Below are 27,734 nucleotides of genomic sequence, written 5' to 3' on the forward strand. Positions count from 1 at the left end.
GTGAATCCTGTAGCACAATTTCTAAAACTAGTCAGACTTATAGCAAAACCACTCACTGAGTGTGCAAAACTAAAAGCACAAAAACTGCTTTGCACTCAGTTTGCAATTTTGTAACACACACTTTGCAAGACTGTAGGCACAATTCACTGCACAACACTCAATTTCCAAATTTCCAACACACTCCTAGCAAAAGTATACACATGTATGGCTATCATTAACACTAATTTGCCAACTGTCTGGCACACTTTCACATGTGAAAACTTTCTTAGATAATTCGTTCACTTTGCAATCAGCCTAAGCACTATAATACAGGTAAGCTGTGTGTGCGGAGTACAATGGTGGGAGCAGAAAGAGTGAGAAGTAGAGGAGGCCGAGGAAGAGGACGTGGAGGTGAAGAAGTAGGATGAAGAGGACGACAAGGACAAGGAGGAGCAAGAGGAAGACGAGGAGGGGGCAGAGGAAGCATGTTCACTGCAGACCACGTAACCCATATAGTCATTATGGCGATTGCAAATAATCCTATACTTGGAAATAAACACTTGTGTTTGTTTTGATGTGTTTGACTAAACACCAGTACTTGAAGTTTGGATCCCTCCATGCTTATGGATCTATGACAGAAGTATGAGCTCAAACTGACATAGCCTACCTTGTGCACAGGGAAGGCAAACGCCAGATGTGTTTTGTATTCATACCATCGGTGTGCAGTTGGCGCATTGTGTGCTTAGTAGATGATGGCTTGTGTGTACTGTTTGATACGGAAACACCATTTTTACAAAGGTGTGAAGAGTTAATCTAGCTGTGTTTGCTTTTGCAAGAGAACTAAAATGTTTGGATAATTGGGTGACAGGTTGTTTTATTTGTGTGTAGAGTTTTGCTAAATTAGCCAATAGTTACATAACATGTGCTTAAGCAATCAGAAAAAACTGTAAGTGAATGGTCCTTATTTTGAGGGGTTCCTCCAGTCCTGTGACATCATCTGTGCAGCAGCAGTGACAGTTTCGGGAGCAATGTAGTACTAGTGCTGTGATTTGTGACCTCAAAGACGGTGTAAAGAACCCTCCACTGAGACTGAGCTTCCTCTGCTGATGCTAACATGCCTATGGTCCTAAATGTAAAAAACTGTAAAGTCTAGTGGCAGGTTTCTGCTTGTTTTTTCTTTTTTACTGTTTATTTTATTTTATGGTCCACAATTTTTTTTAACATTCTGGTGTGATGTCAAAGCATTGTCAACAACTGCAACGCACCCCCCCCTTTTTTTTCAGAAAAAAAGCTCTACGACCCAATGAACACCTGCTTATTCATCACCAAACAGCAGGCAGATGTAATTAAGGTCCATCCACTTATCTAGCAATTTGCTTGTCACCCCTGGGCACTAGTTCCACTTGCACAGCTCACCCTCGAATATATTTTATATCCCATCATATGTGAGTCAGTGACATCCTTTGATCCTATATGTTTCACTTCCATCACACTAAATAAAGTTTCTGTTTCTGTCATTGCGTGTTTTTCACCATCTTTTAAATTACTGCCATCTTGTGGCCACAGTTGGCTATTGTCTCTGGAAGCATGCTTAACTCTGCTTTAATACAATTCCTCTGGAATCTGTAGTATTTGCCAGTTTTATGGAAATGTCCATGTCCTTTTAAAAAAAGGCTGGAGTTGGGCGAGCCAGAAGGCCAGCAGCTTTTTATTCTGATTATTTACACATGAACATTGTGGTTAACTTGAGAAACTGATGTGAGACTTTTATGCTAGACAAACTGTAGCTGACTCTACTTTCATCGGTCTGTTACCATATCTGTGTTGTATGGAAACAATAGCAAGTAAAGTAGGAGGATCAATTTTCTCTCACTAACCAGCTTGACTAATATGTAAGATGGAGAAGAGGAGGTTCGCCGCATTCAAACATTTTGTTGCAAGAGCAAAAATAAACAGAATAGCTCTTAGACATGATATATTCAAAAATAATTTAGTTACCAGTCAAAACAATTTTAACTGAATCCTGAGGCTAAAGCTGTCAACATCCAGTATCCAGGTGTATCCCGATCTAAACTGCCCATAACTGAGCTTGGATTTGCTTTTATGGATGTCTTCTACATCCAGAGTGTGAGCACTCCATGGGAAATTGATCCAAACATACAAGCATGAATTCTTTACTGTACAACCTAAGCAAATGGAGGGAAAAAACTAGAGAGAGAAACAGAGAGAGACATGTAAATGGAAAGTGATAGAAAGACAACAAAAAAGCTGATACCTGGTATATTGCGAATGTAACTGGATATGACACGTTTTTGTCTCTCTAAAGAAAGATTTGTCAGAGTCTTGACAGTGACCTTTTGCTAACAACCCCATCAGAGCTTTAAGACCTGTATTGATGTTGGGGCATGTGTGTGCACATGTGCACGTCTTCCCCCCGTGGATGAGCCTGATAATGGAGAAGTGGTGTGTGTGAAATGTGTAAAGGGCAAGGCAGGCAGTTCTTCTGCAGTAATCCATCTTTACTTCAGGGCTGAGCCATGGATCAACAGGCATCTCGCGGGGGAGAGGGAGAAAACACACTGTAGGCATCAATCTCATTCATATGAATCTACACAGTCGAAATGTTCAGCCAGCTGGAGCACGAGATTTTCACAGTGAGAAAACAAGAAAATAGACATGAAGAGCATTATTGGCTCTACATACTTATTTTTTTTAAATTTTTATCTTGAACTGCTGACAGCACTACAGCTAGGTCAGAAAAGGCACCGTGGTATGTGACGTGTTCATAGTGCATACATTGAAAACATGTTTGTCCCAGACCATTCAGAGGAGATGTGAAACCATAAAATTGTTTTATGTCCTTACAAATGTGTATCCATCCACTCGTGAGTTTGTTTGTGTGTGGAAATGACAAATATAAACCTGGGTGTGAAACAGAAGGGTGAGAGACACACCAAGAAAAACAGGAGAGCGAAAACCCTTGTTCATGCTGCTAATCACATACCGAACTTGTGCCAACAGTGAGTGCCAGATGGTGCCCATCACCATTGTGCCATGTCTTTGAAACAGGGAGGAGAGAGGAAGATCAAGAGTGGCATGTGGAACAGGGAAGCTCTGCCTAATGTGGATGATGTGTCATATAAATAATAATCAGGCTAGAATCTCACCCACAGCTAAATTAGATCCCTAAAGCTCATCCACTAGCACCCACTCTCAATCTTCTCCCTGCTTTGGCACTGTGCCTCTGTCATTATCAGAGATGATCAATAGATGCGATATTAAATGCTAAACGCCAACTCTGGAATTCTTTTTTCCATTGCTCTAATAGTATTCGTGGGGACCACTTTATTTTGGGTGATATAAGTGGTAACTGTCTGCTTGATTGAGGATAATAAGTCAGTGTATAATGTTTTATAGGCCCATTATAGTGTTGTTTTTGAGTTGGCAATTTGTATGAATATCCCTTTGGTTGGTGTTTCACTTCCAACATAAACTCTGGGGCATGATAGAAATTAAACATCAGTAGATCGTGATCTCCATTCTCATTACAGACAAATATGTTTATACGTCTCCTAAACTAAACTCTGGAAGACAAGATGAAAAACAATGCTATAGAGCCATTTTTTATTAAAGTAACACTACAGCTTCACCATTTTGATCAGCCTTACTTCATGTAAAATCAACTGGCATATTCTACCAGCCAATTCTGTTAGTGCAACAATCCTTCAGCCCAGTATCACGGCAAAACATGTAATAGACACGCTGGTCCATTTCACACTTTGCCTCTCTAAAACATGAAATGGATACGCATGCAGAAGTTGCATTAGTGCATGCAATTGGTGCAATACGAGCAGGGTAAATCTCTTGCTGGTAATCTCCCTGCATTACCAGCAGAGGGAGATAATATATTTAAAGCCACAAAGTTGGTAGTGAGCAAAAAAATTATTAAGTATATTCCAGGGTCCTTCATCGTTAGAATCGATTGACTTGAAATAAAAAATGTCCTTCTGCTATTAATGCAGCTTACTGCAACTTAAAGCAACTTCTGCAACTTCACATTTTGGAGAGGAAAAGCCTGAAAGGGACACAGTGGACCAGCGTGTCTATTAAACATGTTGTTGGGGTTGAAGCCTTCCAACCTGAATGCCCATTAAGGTTGCTTTTCACAAATCTTCACTATCTAGTGAAGACTGGATTTAGAAAGAAGTGAAGGTTTTCTTATAAATAAATGACCTTGAGCATCATGGTTGCAAAGTTAAACATGCTAAAGTTATATAACAGTAACAGTATAAAAAAATCTTGTATTTGGAGCAGGAAACAAAACATTATGTTCCATGATAAAATCCGGTGTTGGCTTACCCAGCCATCTGCCTCAACCGTCTCCATGAGCCCTTTGTGGCTCAATACCTAAATCATCTCACTTCTTCCTTTACTCGCAGTAGTTACCTTTACTTTTGTTAGTGTGAGTCATGGGCAGTGTTGGTCAAGTTACTTGAAAAAAGTAATCAGTAACTAATTACAGATTACTTCCCCAAAAAAGTAATCCTGTTACTTTACTGATTACTTATTTTCAAAAGTAATTACTTACTTAGTTACTTTAAAAAAATATTTACAACCTGAATAGGTAATAAAGCAATAGATCTTTTAGCCAATTCTATTTTTTCTGCATAATCCATCATATAAAATGTAATCAAATAAAAAAGTCACTTTTTGAAACTAGTTTTATTAGTTTTAATCTTTTAACGTTAAGCATCAAGCAAACATTAAATTGTATGCACCATTCTCTGACTGGAAGAAATTTGTTTAACATTTAAACCTATTTTCTGCACATTCCAGCACATAAAATAAAATAGTTACAGTGGGGCAAAAAAGTATTTAGTCAGCCACCGATTGTGCAAGTTCCCCCACCTAAAATGATGACAGAGGTCAGTAATTTGCACCAGAGGTACACTTCAACTGTGAGAGACAGAATGTGAAAAAAAAATCCATGAATCCACATGGTAGGATTTGTAAAGAATTTATTCGTAAATCAGGGTGGAAAATAAGTATTTGGTCAATAACAAAAATACAACTCAATACTTTGTAACATAACCTTTGTTGGCAATAACAGAGGTCAAACGTTTACTATAGGTCTTTACCAGGTTTGCACACACAGTAGCTGGTATTTTGGCCCATTCCTCCATGCAGATCTTCTCGAGAGCAGTGATGTTTTGGGGCTGTCGCCGAGCAACACGGACTTTCAACTCCCGCAACAGATTTTCTATGGGGTTGAGGTCTGGAGACTGGCTAGGCCACTCCAGGACTTTCAAATGCTTCTTACGGAGCCACTCCTTTGTTGCCCGGGCGGTGTGTTTTGGATCATTGTCATGTTGGAAGACCCAGCCTCGTTTCATCTTCAAAGTTCTCACTGATGGAAGGAGGTTTTGGCTCAAATCTCACGATACATGGCCCCATTCATTCTGTCCTTAACACGGATCAGTCGTCCTGTCCCCTTGGCAGAAAAACAGCCCCATAGCATGATGTTTCCACCCCCATGCTTCACAGTAGGTATGGTGTTCTTGGGATGCAACTCAGTATTCCTCTTCCTCCAAACACGACGAGTTGAGTTTATACCAAAAAGTTCTACTTTGGTTTCATCTGACCACATGACATTCTCCCAATCCTCTGCTGTATCATCCATGTGCTCTCTGGCAAACTTCAGACGGGCCTGGACATGCACTGGCTTCAGCAGCGGAACACGTCTGGCACTGCGGGATTTGATTCCCTGGTGTTGTAGTGTGTTACTGATGGTGACCTTTGTTACTTTGGTCCCAGCTCTCTGCAGGTCATTCACCAGGTCCCCCCGTGTGGTTCTGGGATCTTTGCGCACCGTTCTCATGATCATTTTGACCCCACGGGATGAGATCTTGCGTGGAGCCCTAGATCGAGGGAGATTATCAGTGGTCTTGTATGTCTTCCATTTTCTGATGATTGCTCCCACACCAAGCTGCTTGCCTATTGTAGATTCACTCTTCCCAGTCTGGTGCAGGTCTACAATACTTTTCCTGGTGTCCTTCGAAAGCTCTTTGGTCTTGGCCATGGCGGAGTTTGGAGTCTGACTGTTTGAGGCTGTGGACAGGTGTCTTTTATACAGATGATGAGTTCAAACAGGTGCCATTCATACAGGTAACGAGTGGGGGACAGAAAAGCTTCTTACAGAAGACGTTACAGGTCTGTGAGAGCCAGAGATTTTCCTTGTTTGAGGTGACCAAATACTTATTTTCCACCCTGATTTACGAATAAATTCTTTACAAATCCTACCATGTGAATTCATGGATTTTTTTTTTCACATTCTGTCTCTCACAGTTGAAGTGTACCTCTGGTGCAAATTACTGACCTCTGTCATCATTTTAAGTGGGGGAACTTGCACAATCGGTGGCTGACTAAATACTTTTTTGCCCCACTGTATTTGTGTTTACACTCACTCTTCCAAATAGATGCAAGTAAAACACAGCAGAAAATAAATAAAATCAAAGACTCAGCAGTCCTGTTTCTCTATTTTCACCTGTATAGCAGGCAGGCGGAGGTTTGCCCTGGTGCAGGTGTGTCGCAGCGGTCAGTGGAAGGATCTGGGAGTTTCTCTGTGAATTTCACATTCCAGTGGCAGCGTACTGTTGGTGCTTGTTTGGAAGTTTAGGGGGGTTTTTTTCGCTGTAAAAAGAAGTTTTCTTCCTACGCAGTGAGCAGCGGACGCTAATGATTTTGTCACTTTTTACAGAATCAAACCCAAAGTACTTCCACTCTTTAAACGCTGCACGATCATATGCTCTCCCGCACTCGATATATTATCCATTGTTGATCTGCACACAGCTGTTGCCACAAACGTTGCACTTGCTTATGTCATTGTCATGAGATACTCTTGCAAAAAAAGCCCGGTTTTAGTCATGCAGTAACGCAGGTGCTTACGGGAAAGTAACAGTAATCAAATTACCTTTTCTGCAATAGTAATCCCTTACTTTACTCGTTACTTGAAAAAAGTAATCGGATTACTAACGCGTTACTGCCCATCTCTGGTCATGGGTCAGTATAAATCATAAGAGCAGCTTAGATGTATGTGTAAAGGTGTTTATACATACATATATCAACAGCCAATCTTGGTTAAGGACAGATATGTTGGTATTGATGTTAGGGCTGTTCGATATAATGATATATATCGGAAGACGATATAAAAATGTCTATCGTTTCATTTTACGCTATCGTTTGTTTCGTGGTGTCGCAAAATAAACCGTTTGCGGCAATATTGGTCACTGTAGTGGCTATATTAATTTCTTAAAGTTCTCTCTTTCTCTTATATTTAATATAACCACACTACGGATGGACAAGCGCCTGTTTTTATGCGTTGTCATTAGCAACAAGGACGGTAAAACCATCCCGTGTCCGCTTGTTTATTTTCCACATAAACCTTTCACAATAAAGCTCAAGATCCTGTTGAGACTTTTCAAAATAAACCGAATCACGTGAAAGAGTATGCAGAGTATTTACGGATGAGAAGCAAAAAAGAGGATCAGCACGGTGGCACGGTGGTTAGCACTGTTGCCGCACAGCAAGAAGGTCCTGAGTTCAATTCCACCATCAGGCCGGGGTCTTTCTGTGTGGAGTTTGCATGTTCTCCCCGTGTTTGTGTGGGTTCCCTCCGGGTACTCCGGCTTCCTCCCACCGTCCAAAGACATGCAGCTTGTGGGGATAGGTTGATTGGATAATCCATATTGCCACTAGGTGTGAATGGTTGTCTGTCCCGTGTGTTGGCCCTGCAACAGACTGGCGACCCCGCCTCTCGCCCCATGACAGCTGGGATAGGCTCCAGCGACCCTGAAAAGGATAAGCGGAAGCGAATGGATGGATGGATGAAGCAAAAAAGAGCCGTCAGGTCCTAAATATAAACCTTAGACTCAAACGTTAGAACAGGCTTTTCCCCGCAGCACGCTGTGTAATAAATACTCACAAAGAAAACGGTGGCCGTTAAAACTTATGTCTAAAAATGTATCGTTTCATGCATCAGTTAAAACACTGGACTCCAGGTACACGGCACCCAGCTGGAAACACTTCATGCAAGTCGAGCTGCCCGAGACTCACAGAATTTACAGAAAATGTTAAATTTTTGTGACTTATATCGTTATCGGGACGATAGATGTCTTATATCGGGATATTAGCTTTCATTAACTTGTGCTCCACCTTTAATATTTACAGCACTGTCTGCAGCCATGTAGCAGAATAGCATCCCAGCAGTAGTGTGGTATTAAGTGGTTTCACACTTTCTATTGTTGTTTAATTTGTGAAACACACTGCTGCAATGTTGATGAACAATGAACCCTTCATTTTCCTGTTTCAGTATATCATAACCCTGACCTTAAATGACACAATCTATCAGAATTGCATCCAACCTTAAAATAACCGTATTGGTCATAAAACACACACCCTGAGTTTTTGGTTGGGTTTAGTCTGTTTCTGAAAAAAAAAAAAAGGATCCTACCTTTTTCACAGACTTCATCATGAATGGACTAATTCAGTGTATTTACAACAGGAATGCTTTACAATACTCATCAAATCTAATATCTGATACTTTTTTATCTTTTAAAAGACATAAAACAAATGGATTATGCACGTCAAACATGGCTGAGATTTCTGTTTTTTCCGAAATAAAAATCCTCTTTGTCTAAAAGGGAAGTAATCATTGCTAATAATCCATATTAGCTGCAGCTGTGCACAAATCTTTCAGCTCATCTTAGCCGCAATCTTTCATTACCTTGAAATGTTGATGCAACAAAACTACACCCCTTTATGCAGAGCAAGCTACTAAAATAGTATATGTTTATGAATGGCTATGACAGATATAAAGATGGATTGATCTTAACTGCTAGTTGGTTGTTTTTTTTTACAAGTGGCAAGCTGCCACCATGCCATCACACCTCTATCTTTCAGATCTCCTCAATCACCATTCATCCATCAGAGCCTTCCGCTCCAGCAGCTATCACTCAATACCTCAGCGGTGCTGAAGACAAACTGGCACTGTGTGCAACCAGCTATCACGTTATGCCTTTGAATTACCCCTCAGCTGACTTACTGTACAGTTGCTGGGTTGTGGTAATGTCTAAGTAAATTATGGACAAACCTTTGGAGCAACGAGAGAACTTTGCAGTTCTTTTATGTGCAACCTTGCTGAGTTCTGGATAAGTATTGATTGTAGGCGGGTGCTGAAGAAAAATCCTGGCTTGAGTGTTAGGACAGACTGGGTAAGCACGCCTCATCACATATGCTGCACTAAATTTGGCCCACAACAGCTCAGAGAGGCTGAGCAGTAAATTTTGGTCCAATTTTCTCAATACCAGCACTCAGCTCATATCAACACAAATCTACATTGCTTTGTGTTTAACCACTATTACACACTGAAGCTGTGCTTATACTCAGAATTACAGCTCGGCTGAATTGAAATGACATCCACCATCCAACTTTCCTGCTCAGTTGTCCAGAAATGGTGCTGTATAGGCAAAGTGCAGACATGTGAAAGATTTACCATTAAAGCCCCCCCCACTCCCAGTATCCATTTATTCTGATGTCTGTGATGGAATTCATGGCTTTTTTGTTTCTCCCAGCTTCTAAGGTATAATACACTTGAAAAGTGCTGTACTCATTCTTTCTTTCCTTATATTCAGTGGCATATGGTGACTTTTACACTGCTCAAGCACCTAGCCATAAGAAGCTGCATGGCTAGGTGCATAATTTTGGTAGTGGGACTGAAAACACCTGAGTTCAAAGATTAAGAGATGTGGTCCAATGCTTTTGTCCATATAGTGTATGTGACATTGCTGACTGTCAATATCTACACGTGGTTAAAAATATAAATGAAAACTTAATGTGGCAGTGTAACTGGTATATTGACACAGTAGCAAAACAGCCAGTTAAACTTGGTACTTTCGGTGAATAGAGTAATATCTCATACATGTATGAACCCTGCACCTGTTCAACTTTTTATCAAACTCTGTGTCCTTTCTCCATCATTTGAATCTAATGATAACAGTCTACTAATAACAGTCAGCTACGTCACACATTGTGGTCAAGGTGATCAGCGTGACAAATCTTGCTTGTTAAGATGCTCAATCACAGAGTAATTTGCTTGGTTACTTCACTTTTGCTTACTATCATTCCACACATATCTTCACATGTGTATAATAACACACAGATCATAACTAATCTCAGAGCAGTGAAAGAAGCAGAGCCAGAAGTAGCTTGTTTAATATGCTGGTCAACTGTCTGTGTGTATTAAACGAACAGAGAACAGAGGTTTATTCACAATATGCATGACAGGCAATGCCGTTTGTCTCTCAGCTCACAAAACACAAGTCTGTGTTAATGGGACAGAGTTACGCCCATGAAAATGACAGAAACTATAGATTCCAATAACTCAAAGTCAAGCTAACTTCTAAAGACAACAGCCAACTGCAGCCATAAGATGCCAGTAATTTAAAGGACAGATGCAAACTGGGACAAGACACTGGGTGAAATGAAAGGAAAGAGATTATTTTCACTTTGTGTGTTTTTAGAGTTCAGTGGGCAAGCAGTGCTTGACTTGCTTGCTCTTATAACAATAAGATTACTTAACTAACCCTCCACAATTACCCTCATCTTATATGACTTATTACTTTTGTTTTCTGTCTTATACGTTTATTATTTTTGTCTCTCTGTTGTTATCACGGTCATTTGTAAACATGACTTTTCAGGAAAATTGCTTAGTATAATTATACCTGCTCAGAACTAAAATGAATTGAATGGGCTGCTAGCACAACTTCCATGGAAGAATAGAAAGTATAAAAGATGGATATAGCTGCTGTGACATCACTCATTGGTTTCTGAAGTGCAGCTTTGTAATCTCACGAACTGAGATGAGACAAATGGGGGTGGGTTTGATTGTCACAGACAAGTAATTAGTCAATGAATGTGCGGATACATACAACGAAGCATGGCATGACCAAGATTTATAAAATAGACCTAATTCTAACTCGGTGTGACCAAAAATGAGTGACTTAGCCCATAGAAGCTATAGGAAAGTGTAATTTTAAATGTAATTTGCTTGGCAACTATAGCTGGTCAACATATGTAGTGGTTTTAGCAGAACCAGACATTGTTCTTGTCTTTAGAAAATGGTAAGGAGCATTCACAGCTACAAATACTCGTTTTTCAGTGAGTAAACAAAGAGTTTCTGAAGAATATATCAGCTGGATGTGTAAAAGTTATCAGAGCACGACAGCTGTCTCTGGGGAAACATCTTCTGCCCTGACCTCTGTAAAGACCTTCCTGATGAGTTTGGTCAATCAGTTTCACATCATAGTGAATAAAACATTAATTCAATTTTGTTAGCCAATAATTAATTGGTTTCAAAACACCAGTGTTGTTGTTGAAAACACTCATCTCAAACTTTCAAAACAGGCCTTCACAAACCATTGGGTAACATAGCGATGGCTACGTTATAACATCTATAGGCACAATGGATCAGTTAGCGTAACTTAATTTCATTTTCTATAAAGAGCAAATTCTGGTGTCATTTCATTTTGCCTGTAAGGTGGCTGTGTTGGTTTACAGTTCACCTCCTCTGTTATGCTACATTTAATAATCGAGTTGCTCAAAACAGCTCATGACAGAGGCAGTTAGGTGATAGCAGCATGCATGCACAGTGACCTCCCAAAGTAATTCAGTAATGAATGTGAATTCACAGCAAGCAGCTCTTTTCCCACAGAGCAGACCATGAATGCAAAGGACAGCCAGCCTCACTCTTGGCTGATGGTTTAGTGTATGTAAAGCTTTGTCTCATTTATACACTTTGTACACCATCATCCCATGGTACAATGAACTCTACAGAGTAAACAAAGCACTAAGACTTAGACTACAGTAGCGGGTCAAGTCTTAAGCTGATAGAGGCTAACTCTGTAAGCTCCTGGGCAGCAGCTGCTTTCATTTCTTCATCCCTAGCTTATGCTTCCTGACCAATCAATCTTAACCTGACTTGCTCTTTATTTAAAACACCATGCAGATGCAGTGGATTTTAAAAAAAACCCAACAACTTAAACATTTTAGATGTTTACACTTTATCTCATCTTTTTAATAAAAAACAGTTTATGTTACTTATTCATGCACATGAAGCGAAATACAAACAAGGTGAGATGGGTCCTTTTTTCTCACTGGGATTAGCTGTGTGTTGATTTTTGAAAAACAAAGCACTTTTGAAAGTGCCAGCGGTCTCTAATAAGGTCACATTAGTCAAATCTGTGTGGGTAATTGCTATAAAAATGTAAATATTGGGTATTCATTATTTGAGTTGTGAAAGAAAAGCTATAGAGAGGATAGAGAATTATGTTAAAGTTGCACAAGGTTAAAACATCCACAACAGGTTTGCCTTTGTTTATTCTGAATTGCTGCCAAGAACTTCAGCACTTAGTTATGCAGCCAAATGTGCCGACCTTGAAAAAAGTCACATTCATATCCAAATACAAATAGCTTCAATACATCATATTGCTCTGTCGTTTGCAAAGACGTTTTTTGCTGTAAAGTGATCTCAGTGCTGATGGCGTGCGTTTAGACATTTAGCATCCTATGATTAGCATAATTATAGAGTCAAACCCTATCATGGACAGCACAAATCTGTGATGATGTGTCCCTGAGGTATTATTCATGTATCCAGTGTCTTTCATTTCTTGTTCAGTCACACAGTCTCCTTTCAGTGAGCCAGTCTCAGTCTGCTGTAGGCATCCGTCTCAGCTGGTTCTTGCCCGAGTCGGCTATCTTGTTAGTGAAGCCTGCTGTATCTTCAGATTTTTAATTAGATTTCTTCCAGACCTCTTTGAGTTTGATAAATTAAGGTCTGTAACTTACTGGTGTCACTGTGTTTCTGTCCAATACAAAAACTCCTCGGATAGCTTTGTGATTACACTGGGATCAACCCCAGTTCAGGCCTCCAGAGGAAACATGTTTCATCCAGCTGTCAATAAAGTGAATCTGACGACAACAACAAAACTTGGTTGTAACCTGGCAGTCATGCTTGTCATGCTTGAGCTCTCATCTTAATTGTCTCATTATCTTTAGATGTAAAACAATTTCTCATGATCATTACTTAATTATTTGAAGCTCTTATTTAGTTTCAAAGTGCTCCATCCCAAGATACTTATTTGAAGATGTTGTTTTCAAATGCCAGACATTTCTTAAATTTTCCCTATTACATGTCTTGAGATGCAGAGACTGACTTCAGAGGAGCTATGGATTGAAATGCGACACTCTCTAAACCAAACCAGTGTCTGTATATGTACTATGTTCAATTTATATTAATGTCATCATACTCAATTAGCTGCACTTGTGAGAAAGGTGTGAATGCAGATACGTGGTTCAAATTATTGTGTGTACCAGTTATAGACAAATAAAGCATAAATGTAAGGATAGCTTTTTGGAACTATAGTACTGCTTTTCTCACAGCCAGTTTTGAACAATACAGTGCAATTAGTCTACAAATGTAGGCTAACTGGTCAATAATACTAATGATAGTACTAATAACCACTACAATACATTACAATTTTATTTATATAGCATGTTTAAAACCAGGGGGTACACCAAAGTGCTTCACAGTGAGGAATAACGGTAAATGATTACACTGAACAGTAAGTCGTTAAAACAAGGTAAAATAGAGGAAACAGAGAACAAACAAAAGCATAAGTAGTGTAGAGATAGGGAGAAATCATGATTATCCAGAGAAATGAGTAGCGATAAAGCAATTAATGAGCGGTGAGAATTAGCGAGTCGGAAAAGCCAGGTCGAATAGGTACGTTTTCAAGCGTGCTTTAAAGGATTGAATAGAGTCAGAGGCACGAATGGTAGCAGGAAGACTATTCCAGAGGTTTGGTGCTACAGAGGCAAAGGCACGACGGTGCCTGGGCTGGGCCAGAAGTAACTGACCAGATGATCGTAAAGAACGGCTGGGGGTATAGAGACTGAGGAGGCCGATGAGATAGTCAGGGGCAAGGTTATTTAGGCATTTGAAAGTAAGCAGCAGAACTTTAAAATCAATACGAAATTTAATAGGCAGCCAATGTAAGTCAGAGAGCACTGGAGTAATAGAGTCAAACTTTCTAGTTCCGGTTAGGAGACGAGCCGCAGCATTCTGAACGAGCTGTAATCGGTGGAGGTGAGCGAGCTGGAGTCCAGGGTAGAGCGAGTTACAATAATCTAATCTGGAGGTCACAAAGGCGTGTATCAGTTTTTCGAGATCGTTGTACGGTATTAAGTGTTTGACCTTTGAAATTTGGCGCAATTGGAAGAAGCCAGATTTAACCACTGAGGAAACCTGTTTATGCAGCTAAAGTGAACTATCCAGGCAAACACCTAGATTACTTACAGTATCTGTAAGAAAGCAAGCAAAGGGAGGAGGAAGGTTTTATTCACCAATGATCTTGTGTTTAACAATGCCATCCCGCTCTTAGTCTCCTTGTCCTCGACAGAGGCGCGTCTCAGCGTACTTAGGTGCCTGCGTTGAGCGCGAGTCCCAGAGGTCCCAATCCAGGTCAGAAGCGGCGAGCACACCGGAGAGGTCGGATAAAATTGAAGTCCAACAGGGCAGATCCAGCGATGGCTGAGCAGTTTGAAGGGTGGCCAGCGGTGGGAGGTGAATGGAAGTTGCAGAAATTCTGGGATGGGAGAGGAGTTAGCCGCGGCATGTGCCTTAAGTAAGGCTTTATTGTGAACAAGTCAAGAGAAGATCAGTAATTCAGCTGAAGCACCACCAAATCAATGTTATACAAATATCCTAAGAGAGCGATGTGGTTGCCTTTGTAGTTCAGCATCAAAATGTCAAAGAAGTTGATCATTGCGGTGAATAATCAGCTTGTTCTATAGGAACAAACACACACCTAGCTAGCCAAGACGTCGCCTTCACAAGCAGTCAGCAACCAGATTTGTTGTTAAAAAGTACTAATGCATTACTTCCTTTATTTTGCAATAATCTGATCTATTTTTCTCACTTTATGAGAGACAGTCTGACACAACTTGTATTTTCCCAACACTTGTCCATCTATAGTTCCGTTTTTTTATTGTTTTGTGTCCAGTTTTGACGAAGGACATGATGTTGGGGTTTCACCCATGTTTGCTGGGAATATGTCCATGTGAATCCTGCCTCATGTCTGTCTTTTGGCTGTTGCTTAATTAATGTGTAAAATCAAAATGACAAATGCGCATCATGGTGCATAATTTCATTAATACTTACAACAAAGGTATTTCAGTACAATTAAAACCCCATCAAGATGAATAAAAATGTAAGTACAGTGGTCCCTCGTTCATTGCGGGAGTTAGGTTCTAAAAATAACCCGCGATAAGTGAAATCCGCTAAGTGGCCAACTTTATTTTTTTTACAATTATTATAGATGTTTTATGGCTGTAAAACCCCTCACTACACACTTTATAAACTTTTCTCCAACAGGCTTGGACATTTTGAGCCCACAAACTGCGGCAGGTCACGGAGACACCTGCTGTGGTGAGAAATGGTTTGCAGTATTTTGGCAGGTGTTTATGTGTTTGTCTGTCTGCATGTGCAGAGATTGCGATATCAGATTTTCACATCACGATGATCATGGTCAAAATACTCCACTGTAATATCTCTAGAGAATTTGAAAACAATAGAAATAATGCTGTTATGTTGTATTTGTTTATGTCTGTTTTCGTTCTGGCAAATTTGACTCAAAATCCAAATACGTGGAGGTGATGAGCATCTGTGATGATAACTAATCAAGCTTTTGTTTTTAAACATGAGTTATCGCCACAGCCTTGCTCACAACTGGGCTGTAGATCATCCTGCCTGTTAAGGGGCCAGAGGCATGGTTTATCCTGGAAAGGATAAAAACCACACAGTTAACTTACAGTCATATGTTAGTGGAAGAAATCCAGTACCAAGACGACATTTGAGCATGGAAGCTTCTATAGTCCTAGAACGCTGGTGATCACTGGTCAGATGCCCACCTATACTGGTGAGCTGCTACATCTGTATGTAACCATGAGGTCTGAAAGGTCAGCTGATCAGAGCTTGTTAGGCATATTTTTACACTTGTATTTGTTGTATCTTATTTTATATTGTAAAGTACTATTTAAGTAAACTTCACTATTGACTTCCTACTGACTGGTCTCAAATAGTTTTCATCATACTTGTGGGACACATCCTTCATCCTCATCTGCTGTCCTCATCAGAGCGTAATTCTTTTTTGTTTATATGTGTTACCTTTGGGCCATCTATTAAATAGATTTAAAGGTATCACCTGTTCTTTCTATGCCTACTATTTCTATGCAGATGATACACCGTTATGCTTTTTCTGTTTAGCCCAACAACAGAAACAGCCTTTCCTACTTCAATTAATGCTTCTCTGCCATTGCTAATTGGTTGTATTCAGATTTCATCCATCTCAGTTGTAGTAAAACTTAGGATCTAGTGTTTGGCACTGACATCGGCCCCATCGCCAGTAACATTAGATCATCCGCTAAAAAACCTGGTATCATCATATTATTATTATTACTTATTTGCTTACTTACTTATTACAGCCTTGAAAAAATTCAGTTGCACTTTCTATGCAGTATTTCTAAGTGATGATCCTAGATACTCGTGCTTGTCGTTCATTTGACTCGAAGATCTTGAATGACTTGTACAGTATTGCTCAGTGCTGAATATTCCCATTTAATACACCTCTAGTTCCTATATTAATTATAAGCATTACGTTACTCTCTGCTTCAAGAGAAAAACCAAAACAGACATGTGGTGTAGTTACACCAGAAACATGGGTCAAACACAATATTGTAAAAGTATATACATATACAAGCAGCAGTACATGGGTCAGTGTCTGGGAAAGATTGAATTCAAGATCCCTCATCATAGTTAATGGTTTACTAAAATAGACGTGCTCAACAAATCACACCAGGCTGGATAAATTACCACCTTAAGGGAGAATGAAATGCTAGATTCAAACAACTGCCTTGGACACTCCTAACACTCTGTCTGTTTATATCCCATTACCAAGTCAGTTCAATCTGAATGTTAATCCAAAAGGAAAAGAGGCGCCTTTAAAAGTAAACGACCACAGTTTGGGACACTCTGTGACAGCAAAGCAGATGATGAGGCCATCTCAGAACAATATTACCTCATGGTGCAGCCTGTTCTCCTGAGTACTAATATTACAGATTATCTGTGCGTATCAAGGTTTTGTAAGAGTGTATATGTGTGTGTGCATATATGTTTATCTTTTGTTTTGCATCGGTGGGTGTGGTGGCTCAACACTTGGCTCTCACACAGAGACTGCCTGTTCATCAAACCCTGTCGTAAGGAAATGTTCGGGGCTTTTTCTTTCTTTTTTCTTGAGGGATATTCAGGACATAGGAGCGAAAATTGCAAAGATATTTCGAGTTGATTGCCTTTACGCTGCTATATTTCTGCCCAATGTCTCTCCACCACTACTCAGCAAAACCACAGAGGAGAGATAGAGAAGGAATGATGATCTCCTGCTGGTGCACTTGAATGAATGTTTTATAGATGGAAGGATGAAAAAGAGATGAAGTAGTGTCCAATCTCTATGCCTATTTTTTTTTTTTAAATTGTGGTTATAAAATATTATTTTTACCTTGTCAGTTTTTTTAATCATATTCAACCTGACTCCGTAACACACTCATTTACAGAAAGTGTCAAACACGCAGCCAAGCATCGTCTTCTTTTCCAACTGGAATTTCATCCGACTGATAGTCTGATAGTGTTAATAAAATTGTTAAGAGCATTTCAATCATTCTACTTAATTTGCTGTTAATTTTTCAAGTAGTTGATGGAAACAACCTTGAATTCTGTAACTACAAATATGCTGATTCAATCCCCTGTAGAGATGCGCTGTGGTAGTGCTCTTTGGCAAGGTCACTGTCTCCCAAACTGAATGATTATAAAAGGCAGTTTCTACAATAAATCTGTTAGGATTGGACCAGCATGTGCAAAGTAAGGTCACTCAGTGGGAATGAACGGCATACTTACACTTTAACAATGTGAAATATCATATTTTTTACGTGATCTCAGTAGACTTTCGACGGGTTTTGATGTTGACACAGAAACTCGGATGTCTGTTGTTTCAGTCACTAATAAATGTCATTACATTCATTGCTCTTGGAACTGAAGAAGCTTCTTGGATGAGAGGTGAAAAGTCTTCAAGGAAACTTAAAGAACTTCAGAAGCTTTTCTTTCTTTAGATGCTCCTTAGACAATGACTTAACTCCATATCCAGTTTAAGGGTCTCCATGAGTGCAGGAGCCTATCCCAGCTGCCAAAAGTTGAGTGGTTGGGTACACCTCTAGGTTATCAGTCTGTCGCAGGGCTAAGACATAGAGACAAATAACCTCTCACACTCACATATATATATATATATATATATATATATATATATATATATATATATATATATATATATATGTATATATATACATACACATATATATATATATATATATATATATATATATATATGTGTGTGTGTGTGTGTATGTATATATATATATATATATATATATATATATATGTATATATATGTGTGTGTGTGTATATATATATATATGTGTGTGTGTGTGTATATATATATGTACATGATATGATATAGCTATCATCCAAAAACGTCGCATAAGGTTCAGTTTGTCCTTAAACTTTGCCCTCAAGTGGACGGCAAAAGAAGCCATGTCTTTAAGAAATCAGAAAAAAATCCAGCAAAGACCTGACCTGAAGAGATGCATCGGGCCCTTCAGTTGATCCTTCTGCTGAAGCCTCAGCAGAAATGGTCTCAGCAGTAATGTGGCTTTCAGGAAGCCATTCTTAAGGAAGGGGAAAGGCTGAGGCATGCCAAATTACACAAGAACTGGGCTGAAAAGAAGTGTCAATGGGTCTCAGAGTTATGAATCAGAATTTGATCTTTTTTTAATCCAGTCAACATGTAGAGAAAGGTATAGCAATGAGTTTCTATTGCTATCTGCAAAACACAGTGGAGGCTGTGTCATGGTTTGGGCTTCCACTTCAGCTAGTTGCATTGGGGATCTTGTCAAAATGTATGGAATTATCAATGCAATATGGTTTTTGATCCGTGATGCATTGTGCAAGTGTCTGATTAGCAACATCTTCAATTTTCAGTATGATAATGATTTCAAACACACCGCCAAAGTGATAAAAGAATAACCAAAACTGTAGATCTCACATAGTGAGAGCTGCTATGATATATGGTTTGGAGATTTTTTGTTGGGAATGACCAAGAGGGACAAAATTAGAAATGAGTACATCAGAGGGACAGCTCAGGTTGTTTGGAGACAAAGTTAGAGGCAAGACTATGATTGTTATTGTATAAGAAGTACTCAACTGACCATGCAAATAAAAATAAAATTGAGACTTTAAAACATAAAAAAAACAAATTTGCAAAAAGCAAAAACAGAGAATCATTAGCACAAGCCCTTTATGACTGCACAGTGAGTCACGCATTATCTGGAAATGATCAAAAGAAGACAGCCTACGAGGTTTCACAACAGACATGGACACCTCTGGTCAACAAAAAGGTCAGGCTGGAAAAAAGAAAGAAAGAGCCTGGAACAAAGACTGTCTGATGTGAACCTTCACAAATTAAAGCTGAAACACGGCACTTATGATGCTGTATTATTGTATTTCAGAAGGAATGTGCTAGAGAACAGAGCCCAAAGAACAAAAACATGAAACCGTTCTTTACTTAACTCACGTATATGTATATTAAAGAAGACTTTCCTTTATTCATTACTGAATAACACGTTTTTTGTGTATCTATGTAATACAATTATACCGACCAGTGCTATGTACTAATTTTATATGCCCTGTAAAATCACTGCATCCATATGTAAATCTGCTTCTTCTCTCATCTTTTTGTAAATGTCCAGAGATTGTGGCGAGCTCAGATATGGGTGATTACCACCATAAAGCTGATCAGATCTGATCATCGCCATCATTCCTGACACTTTAAATTCAAGTGTGGCGGCGCACGCACATTATCGCTTACAGTTCCACAACTATAAGAACACCCTCAGCTCTGCTCACAGTCTGCCGCTCTGCTTCAAAAGCGTGGCCATCATCGTACGGTGTATAAAACGCACCTAATTGCCCACGGGCTGGAGGTGTGGCGGGGCGCAGCCTCCAGCTAAAAATTTGCAAAGACGTGAGCGGAGGACAGAAGAGGAGCACGGAGAAAGAGCTTCCTGCCTGCCGCAGTTTGTGGGCTCAGTGTGCAGATACAGTAATTAAGGTTGAGGGTGGACAGTTCCCTACGATGCGCCTTGATCACGCAGAACCGTGGACCGAGGCTATTCATTTAAACAAGAAAGGAACACAGCAGAAGCAAGACAAGAGCCACTGGGGAGCTCTATAGGGGAGCCGAGCTGTATGTTGGTACAAACAGGGAGACGTTGGTGGTGCATTTTATTTACTCTGTTCATTTTAGGGCAATAAAAACTGGCAGAGACAGAGACATAGTCTCCATCTCATACTTTTCTACTGACTAGTGGCTCATTTTACATAGCTCTGGAGGTTTGTTTCCAGCTGTGAAGCAGTCCCAACTGTCGCAGAGGGCTTTAGTTGAAGTGACTTTTTTTTTTTACCTGCTGTAAATATCGACGAGGGAAGAAATCCTCTTCACTGCTCTTTTTACACACTCCCACCCGTTACCTGCGCTGTGCTCCTGTCTGGAGTTTGATGTTTCATTTGTATTTTGGGGCTTTTTTTTGTTTTCTTTTTTCTTTTTTTGTGTCTGTGCATTAGAATACCAGTGGGCCATCCAGAGTGGAGTGGCTGAGTGACTGCGGTAGTGGGAGTTACAAAGCCAGATGGATATGAATGCAATAGCCCTCTTTGTTCGTGCCTGGAAACTCCTGGCCTTGCTGGTGCTGTTCCTGCCTCTGCTGCTGCTGCTGAGCTCAGTGCTCCTCACTTCCTCTGCAGCACTTCTCTCATCGTATCCACATGTATGAGGGAGTCCTCTTTATTTCCAGCATCTGTGCTGTGATGAGAAACACCATCTAACTAGGCCACTGCATAATAAGCAAGAATAGCAGCAAAGTAAAATGGGGGGAAAAAAAGAAAAGAGAAGAGAAGAGAGAGGGGGGAAAGAATCAGTTCATTGGGGAAATGCTTACCCAACATGTAACTGCTGACAAAAGTAATTCAGTAAGCAAATATTGTCCTTATTCCTTTATTGCGCATGCATTCATTTATTATTGCTTACCTTTACCTTTACAGTTCTGCAGAGGTGCATCAGAGTTCACGTCTCATTCTCGCGGTCAAGCCCCTGAGCTGCGCGGTCATGTGACCTGAATGTGACTGACAATGCACCTTTGCTGACTTTTCCTTTGGAGCGCGTGTCAACTGCAGTCCTGGGGATCAGTGCTGGTGCTGCGACATTTCTGCCATCCTCAGCATTTTAGCGCTTGATTCACTTTGTCAACAGATTCATTATTGTCTGCGAGGAAGTTGTAGATATGGGTCTCATTATCTCCTTCTTGCTTCAGTTTGATGCTTTGTCGTACGCGTTCTTTCCGGTAAATCACGCTGTTTAAAGCAGGTTTAAGTACCAGTTGTGTAATTTAGCACAACACATTCGGTCGAGCCCATGGGGGGGGCGGGGCAAGCTCCCCTCTGCTTTATGAAACCTCAGCAAGTGAGTTTCAGCTTAATGTATTGTTTCCAAATAACTGCCATCAAGGTCGTGCAGCCAACTTTAGAGGTCATATGTTGCGTTCACTGGTTGTTTCTGCTGCCCCCACATGGCCATCAAGTCAGTTATTGCAGGTCTAAATGTGAATTACGGACACTTTTCTGAACTGCCTATGTTTCCCTTTCTATCTCCAGTGTAGAGCATGACTTTCGCCTGCAGGAAGGGCAGGTTGTACGCACGTGGAAGGTGGGCGACCCTCCAGAAGGCTCGCCACAGACACCCACACCCCAGCCCACGACACCTCACCAACAGGACTCCCCACAACCAGTGCGACCGCCTGCCACCACCAAGAAGAACCGGAAGAAGTGCTTCTGGTTCCTCTGAACACCGAGAGGATGGAGACATTTTTATACTATAATGCACTGAGTAACGATCTTAAAAAAAACAAAAAAAAACAAAGAAAAAAAGATTACCTGCAGAGATTTGTTTAAAGGGACAAATGTTAAATGAACGGGTGGATTAAAATGCAAATGTACAACTGTGGGTGGAGAAAGAGCTACAAAGGTTACAATTTAAGCTGTTTCTGCTGGAGTCTAAAATAATGGTTTGACTGGGAGGCACATGTTGTTACTGCTCTTAAAATGCCTCTTCAACACTCACAGGTCTGACACCGGTGCAGGGAAGTAAAAAGTGCTGAAGTCAAATAAAAGTAAAAGTTCAGTCCACAATATGACTCACGGTTAGGAAGCAATTAGGAGATATAAAAAGAATATATAGCGGCTAAGGGGCACAGCACGAGCGGCAGTATAGCAGATACCATGGAGCATATTTATAAATGATGTAATGAACAGAGTTTTATGGGCAAAGAGATAAAGAGAAATAGGACTTATCATCATCACTGGACTAATGAGGGTCAGAACACCAGCTTTTATATCCAGAGACATTTAAAAAAAGAGAGAGCGAGAGAATTATTATGACCTGTATTTAAAAGTTTTATTATAATGTAATTGATGAAAATAAAAAAAAGACACTACATGTGTCTACATGCACACATGCCAACACACAGAAGAGCAAATAAATCGACATATTTACATAAATAAAGGCATATATGACTTGAGAGAATGGTGAGTTGAGTTCTGTATATGTCAGAGCCGTTTTGCTTGGATGCTATATTTCAGATATGGATTACTGCTAAATAAAAGTATTTTACCACAGCTCCTTGGTATCTCTTGTCATTCAGACTTCAGTGTGCTTTTTGCCCATCACAGTGCACAGTGGAATTATTGTGTGTATGGTTTTCACTTTAGCGTAAGTAGCAGTGTCCGGTTTGGGAGTTGAGTCATAGACTGTGTATAAATGATAGTCACTGGGGTGGCTGTAGCTCAGGTGGCAGAGCAGGTCAGCCACTAATCAGAAGGTCGGTGGTTCGATCCCAGGCTGCCTCCTGGCTGCATGCCAAATATCCTTGGGCAAGATACTAACCCCATGTTTGCCTACTGGTGGTGGTCAGAGGGCCCGGTGGCGCCTGTGTCCGGCAGCCTCGCCTCTGTCAGTGCGCCCCAGGGCAGCTGTGGCTACAATGTAGCTTGCCATCGCCAGTGTGTGAATGTGTGTGTGAATGGGTGGATGACTGAATGTAGTGTAAAGCGCTTTGGGGTCCTATGGACTAGAAAAGCGCTATACAAATGCAGGCCATTTACCATTACCATCACTGTGACATCCTCCATATGTTTGAAGTTTCAAAATGATACTCTACAGAGATTACAGTTTAGATTACAGGCTATACCTGGACAGGTTGCAGTACGATCAGATAATTCAACATTTAACATTGCCAGAACGTTTGCTGGGTCTCCCAGCACAGTCTCAAGAGCATGGATTTCTGGAGATTCCAGGAGACAGGCTATTACTACTATTTATAACCCATCAGCAGACTGGCATTTGCGAACTTATGTAAGGAGGGAGAGGATGAGCAATGGCAGAGATACAAAATGACCTCCAGCAGGCTACAGGTGTCAATGTCTCTGACCAAACAATCAGAAACAGACTGATAGCCTCTGTGTTAGCTGCCCAGTACAATGGAGCCCGACTGGCATTTGCCATAGAATACCAAAACTAGCAGCTCCACCACTTCCACCAAATCAATTCCATCTGACATCCTTTCATTCCAAACACATTACCCAGTCCATATTTGGGTAAATATCAAGCATGATTTCTTCCCCCATTGAGATCTTCAGTTTTTTTCAGCAGTTTATATTTGAATGAGAGGTGCCTTATCAGCAAGCTGCATCACTCAGACACAGAATTACCCGATCAGTGCTAACATGTTCTGTAACTAAAATAAAAACTGAATTTTATTCCGTGAAGGGAAAAACTGCATTACAGAGTTAAGGGACTGCTGTTGTTGCTAATTTGACAGGTATCCATATTGACTCTCAAACAAATGTAGCTCCAAATGGCACAAAAAACACATGGACAGTGGAGAAGTCCAGTTTAGTGAATCAAAAAAGCTGCTGGCATTGACACAATCCCCTTACTTTCGCACCAGTCTGTCACACCAAGCCACCACTCCCCTAATAATGCACAGCTTTAAGCCATAACATAATTGAAATTTACATTTTATTGTAAAACAACAAACATACAACAGGATGGTGTGTGGAGACAAAGCACTGCCAACAACACCAACAAAAACCCAACAATAAATAAATAATAATTATGTTAAAAAGAGGAATAAGAAGAGGGAAAAAGACATATTTGGTTCTAGTGTCAGGGTTACGATTGAGTTATGATTAGATGTCCTCACTAAGATATGAAAATGTGTGTATTTGTGTGTGTGTGTGTTGCAATTATACAGATGTGCTGAGTAGCTGTATGAAAGTGCTATATGTGGATGTGTGAGGCTCTGTTCAGTCTAGAAAATCATATTTTTGAGATGAAATATATATAAATATATGTCCAGACAAATAAATTACTACACACACACACACACACACACACACACACACACGACAGCAACAACAACAACTATGTGTTGTGCTTTAGAAATGCATTGTATCTTTTATATGCAACATCTCACTAATTTAGTTACCCCCAGTTTTTAAATAATTTCAATGAAATTGTAATATTTAAATGTGTTAGCCGAGCAGAGAAAATGAATGAAGTCATTTAAAAATGGAGCATGGGTATCACTGATTATTATTAGGCATTTCTCACTTCTAAGAAACAATCTGTCACAGTCTGGCGAGGGCAGACTGTATGAATTGAAAAAGGACCCAAAATGCAGACTCCAAGGAACAGGGAACAAAACTTGAATGTTAACAAAAAGCGAGCCGTTTAATATGGCTGGTAAAAAGGTACAAACAAAGGGCAAGGCAAACTGAAGCAAAATTAACACAAACCTAAACTGGGAAATCTAAACAAACAATAAGAAAAACCTAGACAAGAAACTTGGAAACATGGCGTGAACAACAGACGACCTGACAATCACACACTGAAAACAGAGGACTTAAATACACAGGAGGTGATTAGGGGAAGTGGAGACACATGAGGAAACAGATGGCACACATGAACATAATGACGTCACAGTGGGAGAGTAAAACTGAACATGATGAACACAGAACACCAGACCTCTTCACAATAAAACAGGAAACATAATGAGACATAGACATGACAACCCGAACTTGACAACGTAAGACACAGACATGAAACGCATGAAGAGCAGGGGAGATTTAACATGGTTGGAAACACGAGGGGAAAATAATAACTAGAAACACTTAGGCATAATAATACAAACTTGATAACATAAGACACGCAGCATGAAACACGAAGGGTGAGGGGAAGCTTAAATACAGGGGAAGAAAACACAAGGAGTCTAATAACCAAATGAACTTAGATAACCTAATGAACAAAATAAACTCAAACTTAAAACGCTGGGTCAAGAGACCCAGGACCATGACACAATCACTGTTGACTTCTAGGAACATTTCTAAGACATCAAAAAGAGGCGAGTCTTCAGTCCTCAGATGGCAGCTCCGACAGCCCACTTTTGTGGACACTCCAGGGCAAGTCTCGGGAAATTAAGCCTCAGCTGTTTGATGGCTGTGAGAAGCCCCAAATATTACTACTTAGTAATTCATGACACACATAAGCTGCTTCTGCGAGGCTCTGAGGTGGTGTGAGATCCTGGCCTAATTTATTCCAAACTTCGGAGTTCTAGCGTTAGCTCTCAGTTTTGTTTGCCTGCTTGTTTGGATTTGCACAACAACTGGCAGTTTCCACTTTGCCTCGAACAAAGCAGTTAGACACAGACTGTGCTTTGTTTCTGCAGGGGAGAGTTATTGGAGGGGAAAGCTGTTTCAGGATATTTCAGGACGTCCACAGCTCTTTATGTACTGGACACGTATCTGCTACATCCTCCCCCCCACTCGCTCAAGACAAGAGTATATATGTACATATTCACAGATAAGTGCAGACACACACTGTTTTAAGCAGTTTTAAACTCCCAGTAGAGGTGGGCAGATTGATCCAAATCAATAGTAGCAATGCCAGTGGTGGTATTGGTATTGGATCGATTCTAATGCGGTAGGATCAATACTTTGTTTCTATCCTCTATTCCTTTTTTCCTTTGGGGGGGGGGGGGGGGGGGGGGGGGGGGGGGGGTAAAGAAAATATACTTAAAACATGCACTATGAAAAATGTCTAAATAATGTTTTATTAATGTAAAACATTTTAACCAGAAGTGCTTCACAGACAGCCACAATAGCAGATCTCCAAAAGATTTTTATTTTTTGTTTTGGGGTCTTTTTGTCATGTGTTTCCCTGTTCATTGGAATTCTTCCTTTACTGTGAACAGACATGTGCCAGACATTGTATTAATACAATTTAAAATGTCACATCAGTAGTTTAGTGGTAATTAAAGTTTGTTCAGAGTTTACAAACCGATGATGATTCATCTCATAAGTCATGACACACTGCTCTCCCCATAAGTTTATTAAGTTAAAAGTATTGGTACTGGTATCGCCAATACTGGCCCTGTATATACTTATTGGATCAACACCAAAATCTGCAGTATCGCACATCACTACCCCCCAACGTTCACTGACATGACTGCACTGCCGTGTAGAAGCCGAAAAGCTCGCTCTGCACGTGCATATAAGCAACAAATTCACAAACACAAACTCGGCCGCATACGCAACTGCACACATTCTCGCAACTACACACACGCACACAGGCACTCACATCCAATCTCACAGCTAACATATTGTTCTCAGACCAACACAATGCATTATCTCCCCCGCAGTTGTTCCTCTCTCCCTCACAACCGGGCACACGCTCCATCCTGGTAGCTCTGTGTGTGCCGTGCAATGCTGAGAGGAGTGTAGCGTTGTCAGTCATTAATCTGCTACAGCACAGCCTGTAATCCTGATGACAGAGCGGAGCGGGCTTACAGAGAGCAGAGAGGATCTGAGCCCAGCCTGGAGTGGGGAACAAAGGAGCCAGAGAAGACTGGCTTTGAATCTATAAAGAGAAAGGAAGTGTGTGTGAGTGTGTGTGTGTGTGAGTGTGTGTGAGTGAGTGTGTAAGGATTCTGAGGTGAGGTCGGTAACTATTTTGTCAGCACTGCTGCAGTGTTATTCAAGAATGCTGGCACACACAAAAGCTACACATGGAAAGCTACCCTGGCTGCCGGTGTGTCACACTGACATATAAGTCATGGTCCAGGCTTGTCTGCAGAGAAATGTGAGAGAACAAGCTTATTTCAACGGCCTCTTCAAAGAAACATCAAGGGTCAAAGTTGGCTCACGCAATTCGGTGCAACATCAAGGAGGCTGAAAATGAAGGAGGGGTGGTGGTGGTGGGGGGGCATGTCTGGAGGCATCAACAAGCATGCATAATGGGCATGTGAAAACAACCGGCCCTACACGCTGAGAGGAAGCGGTAAAGCTATTACTGCATGAATCATTGAGCTTCGGCTGCTACTTTGCCACATTACAACTAAAGAGGTCATTTCGCAGTCACTCAGAGTGA

At 40.5% G+C, this 27,734-nt stretch overlaps 1 protein-coding gene across 2 annotated transcripts in view; it reads left to right on the top strand.

Moving 5' to 3' along the window:
* LOC308390708 (uncharacterized protein) overlaps window positions 1-22,918 on the top strand; it is a 55,324-nt gene extending 32,406 nt beyond the window's left edge. For both annotated transcript variants that reach the window (XM_080872959.1, XM_080872960.1), the window contains exon 4: window positions 21,905-22,918. In XM_080872959.1, the coding sequence (XP_080729085.1) occupies window positions 21,905-22,094 (190 nt within the window). In that variant the 3' untranslated portion in view covers window positions 22,095-22,918. The remainder of the gene's footprint in view (window positions 1-21,904) is intronic.
* Window positions 22,919-27,734: the final 4,816 nt, after the last annotated feature.

This window comes from Rhamphochromis sp. 'chilingali' (assembly GCF_963969265.1).
Source record: "Rhamphochromis sp. 'chilingali' genome assembly, chromosome: 2".
Classification (NCBI taxonomy): Eukaryota; Metazoa; Chordata; class Actinopteri; order Cichliformes; family Cichlidae; genus Rhamphochromis; species Rhamphochromis sp. 'chilingali'.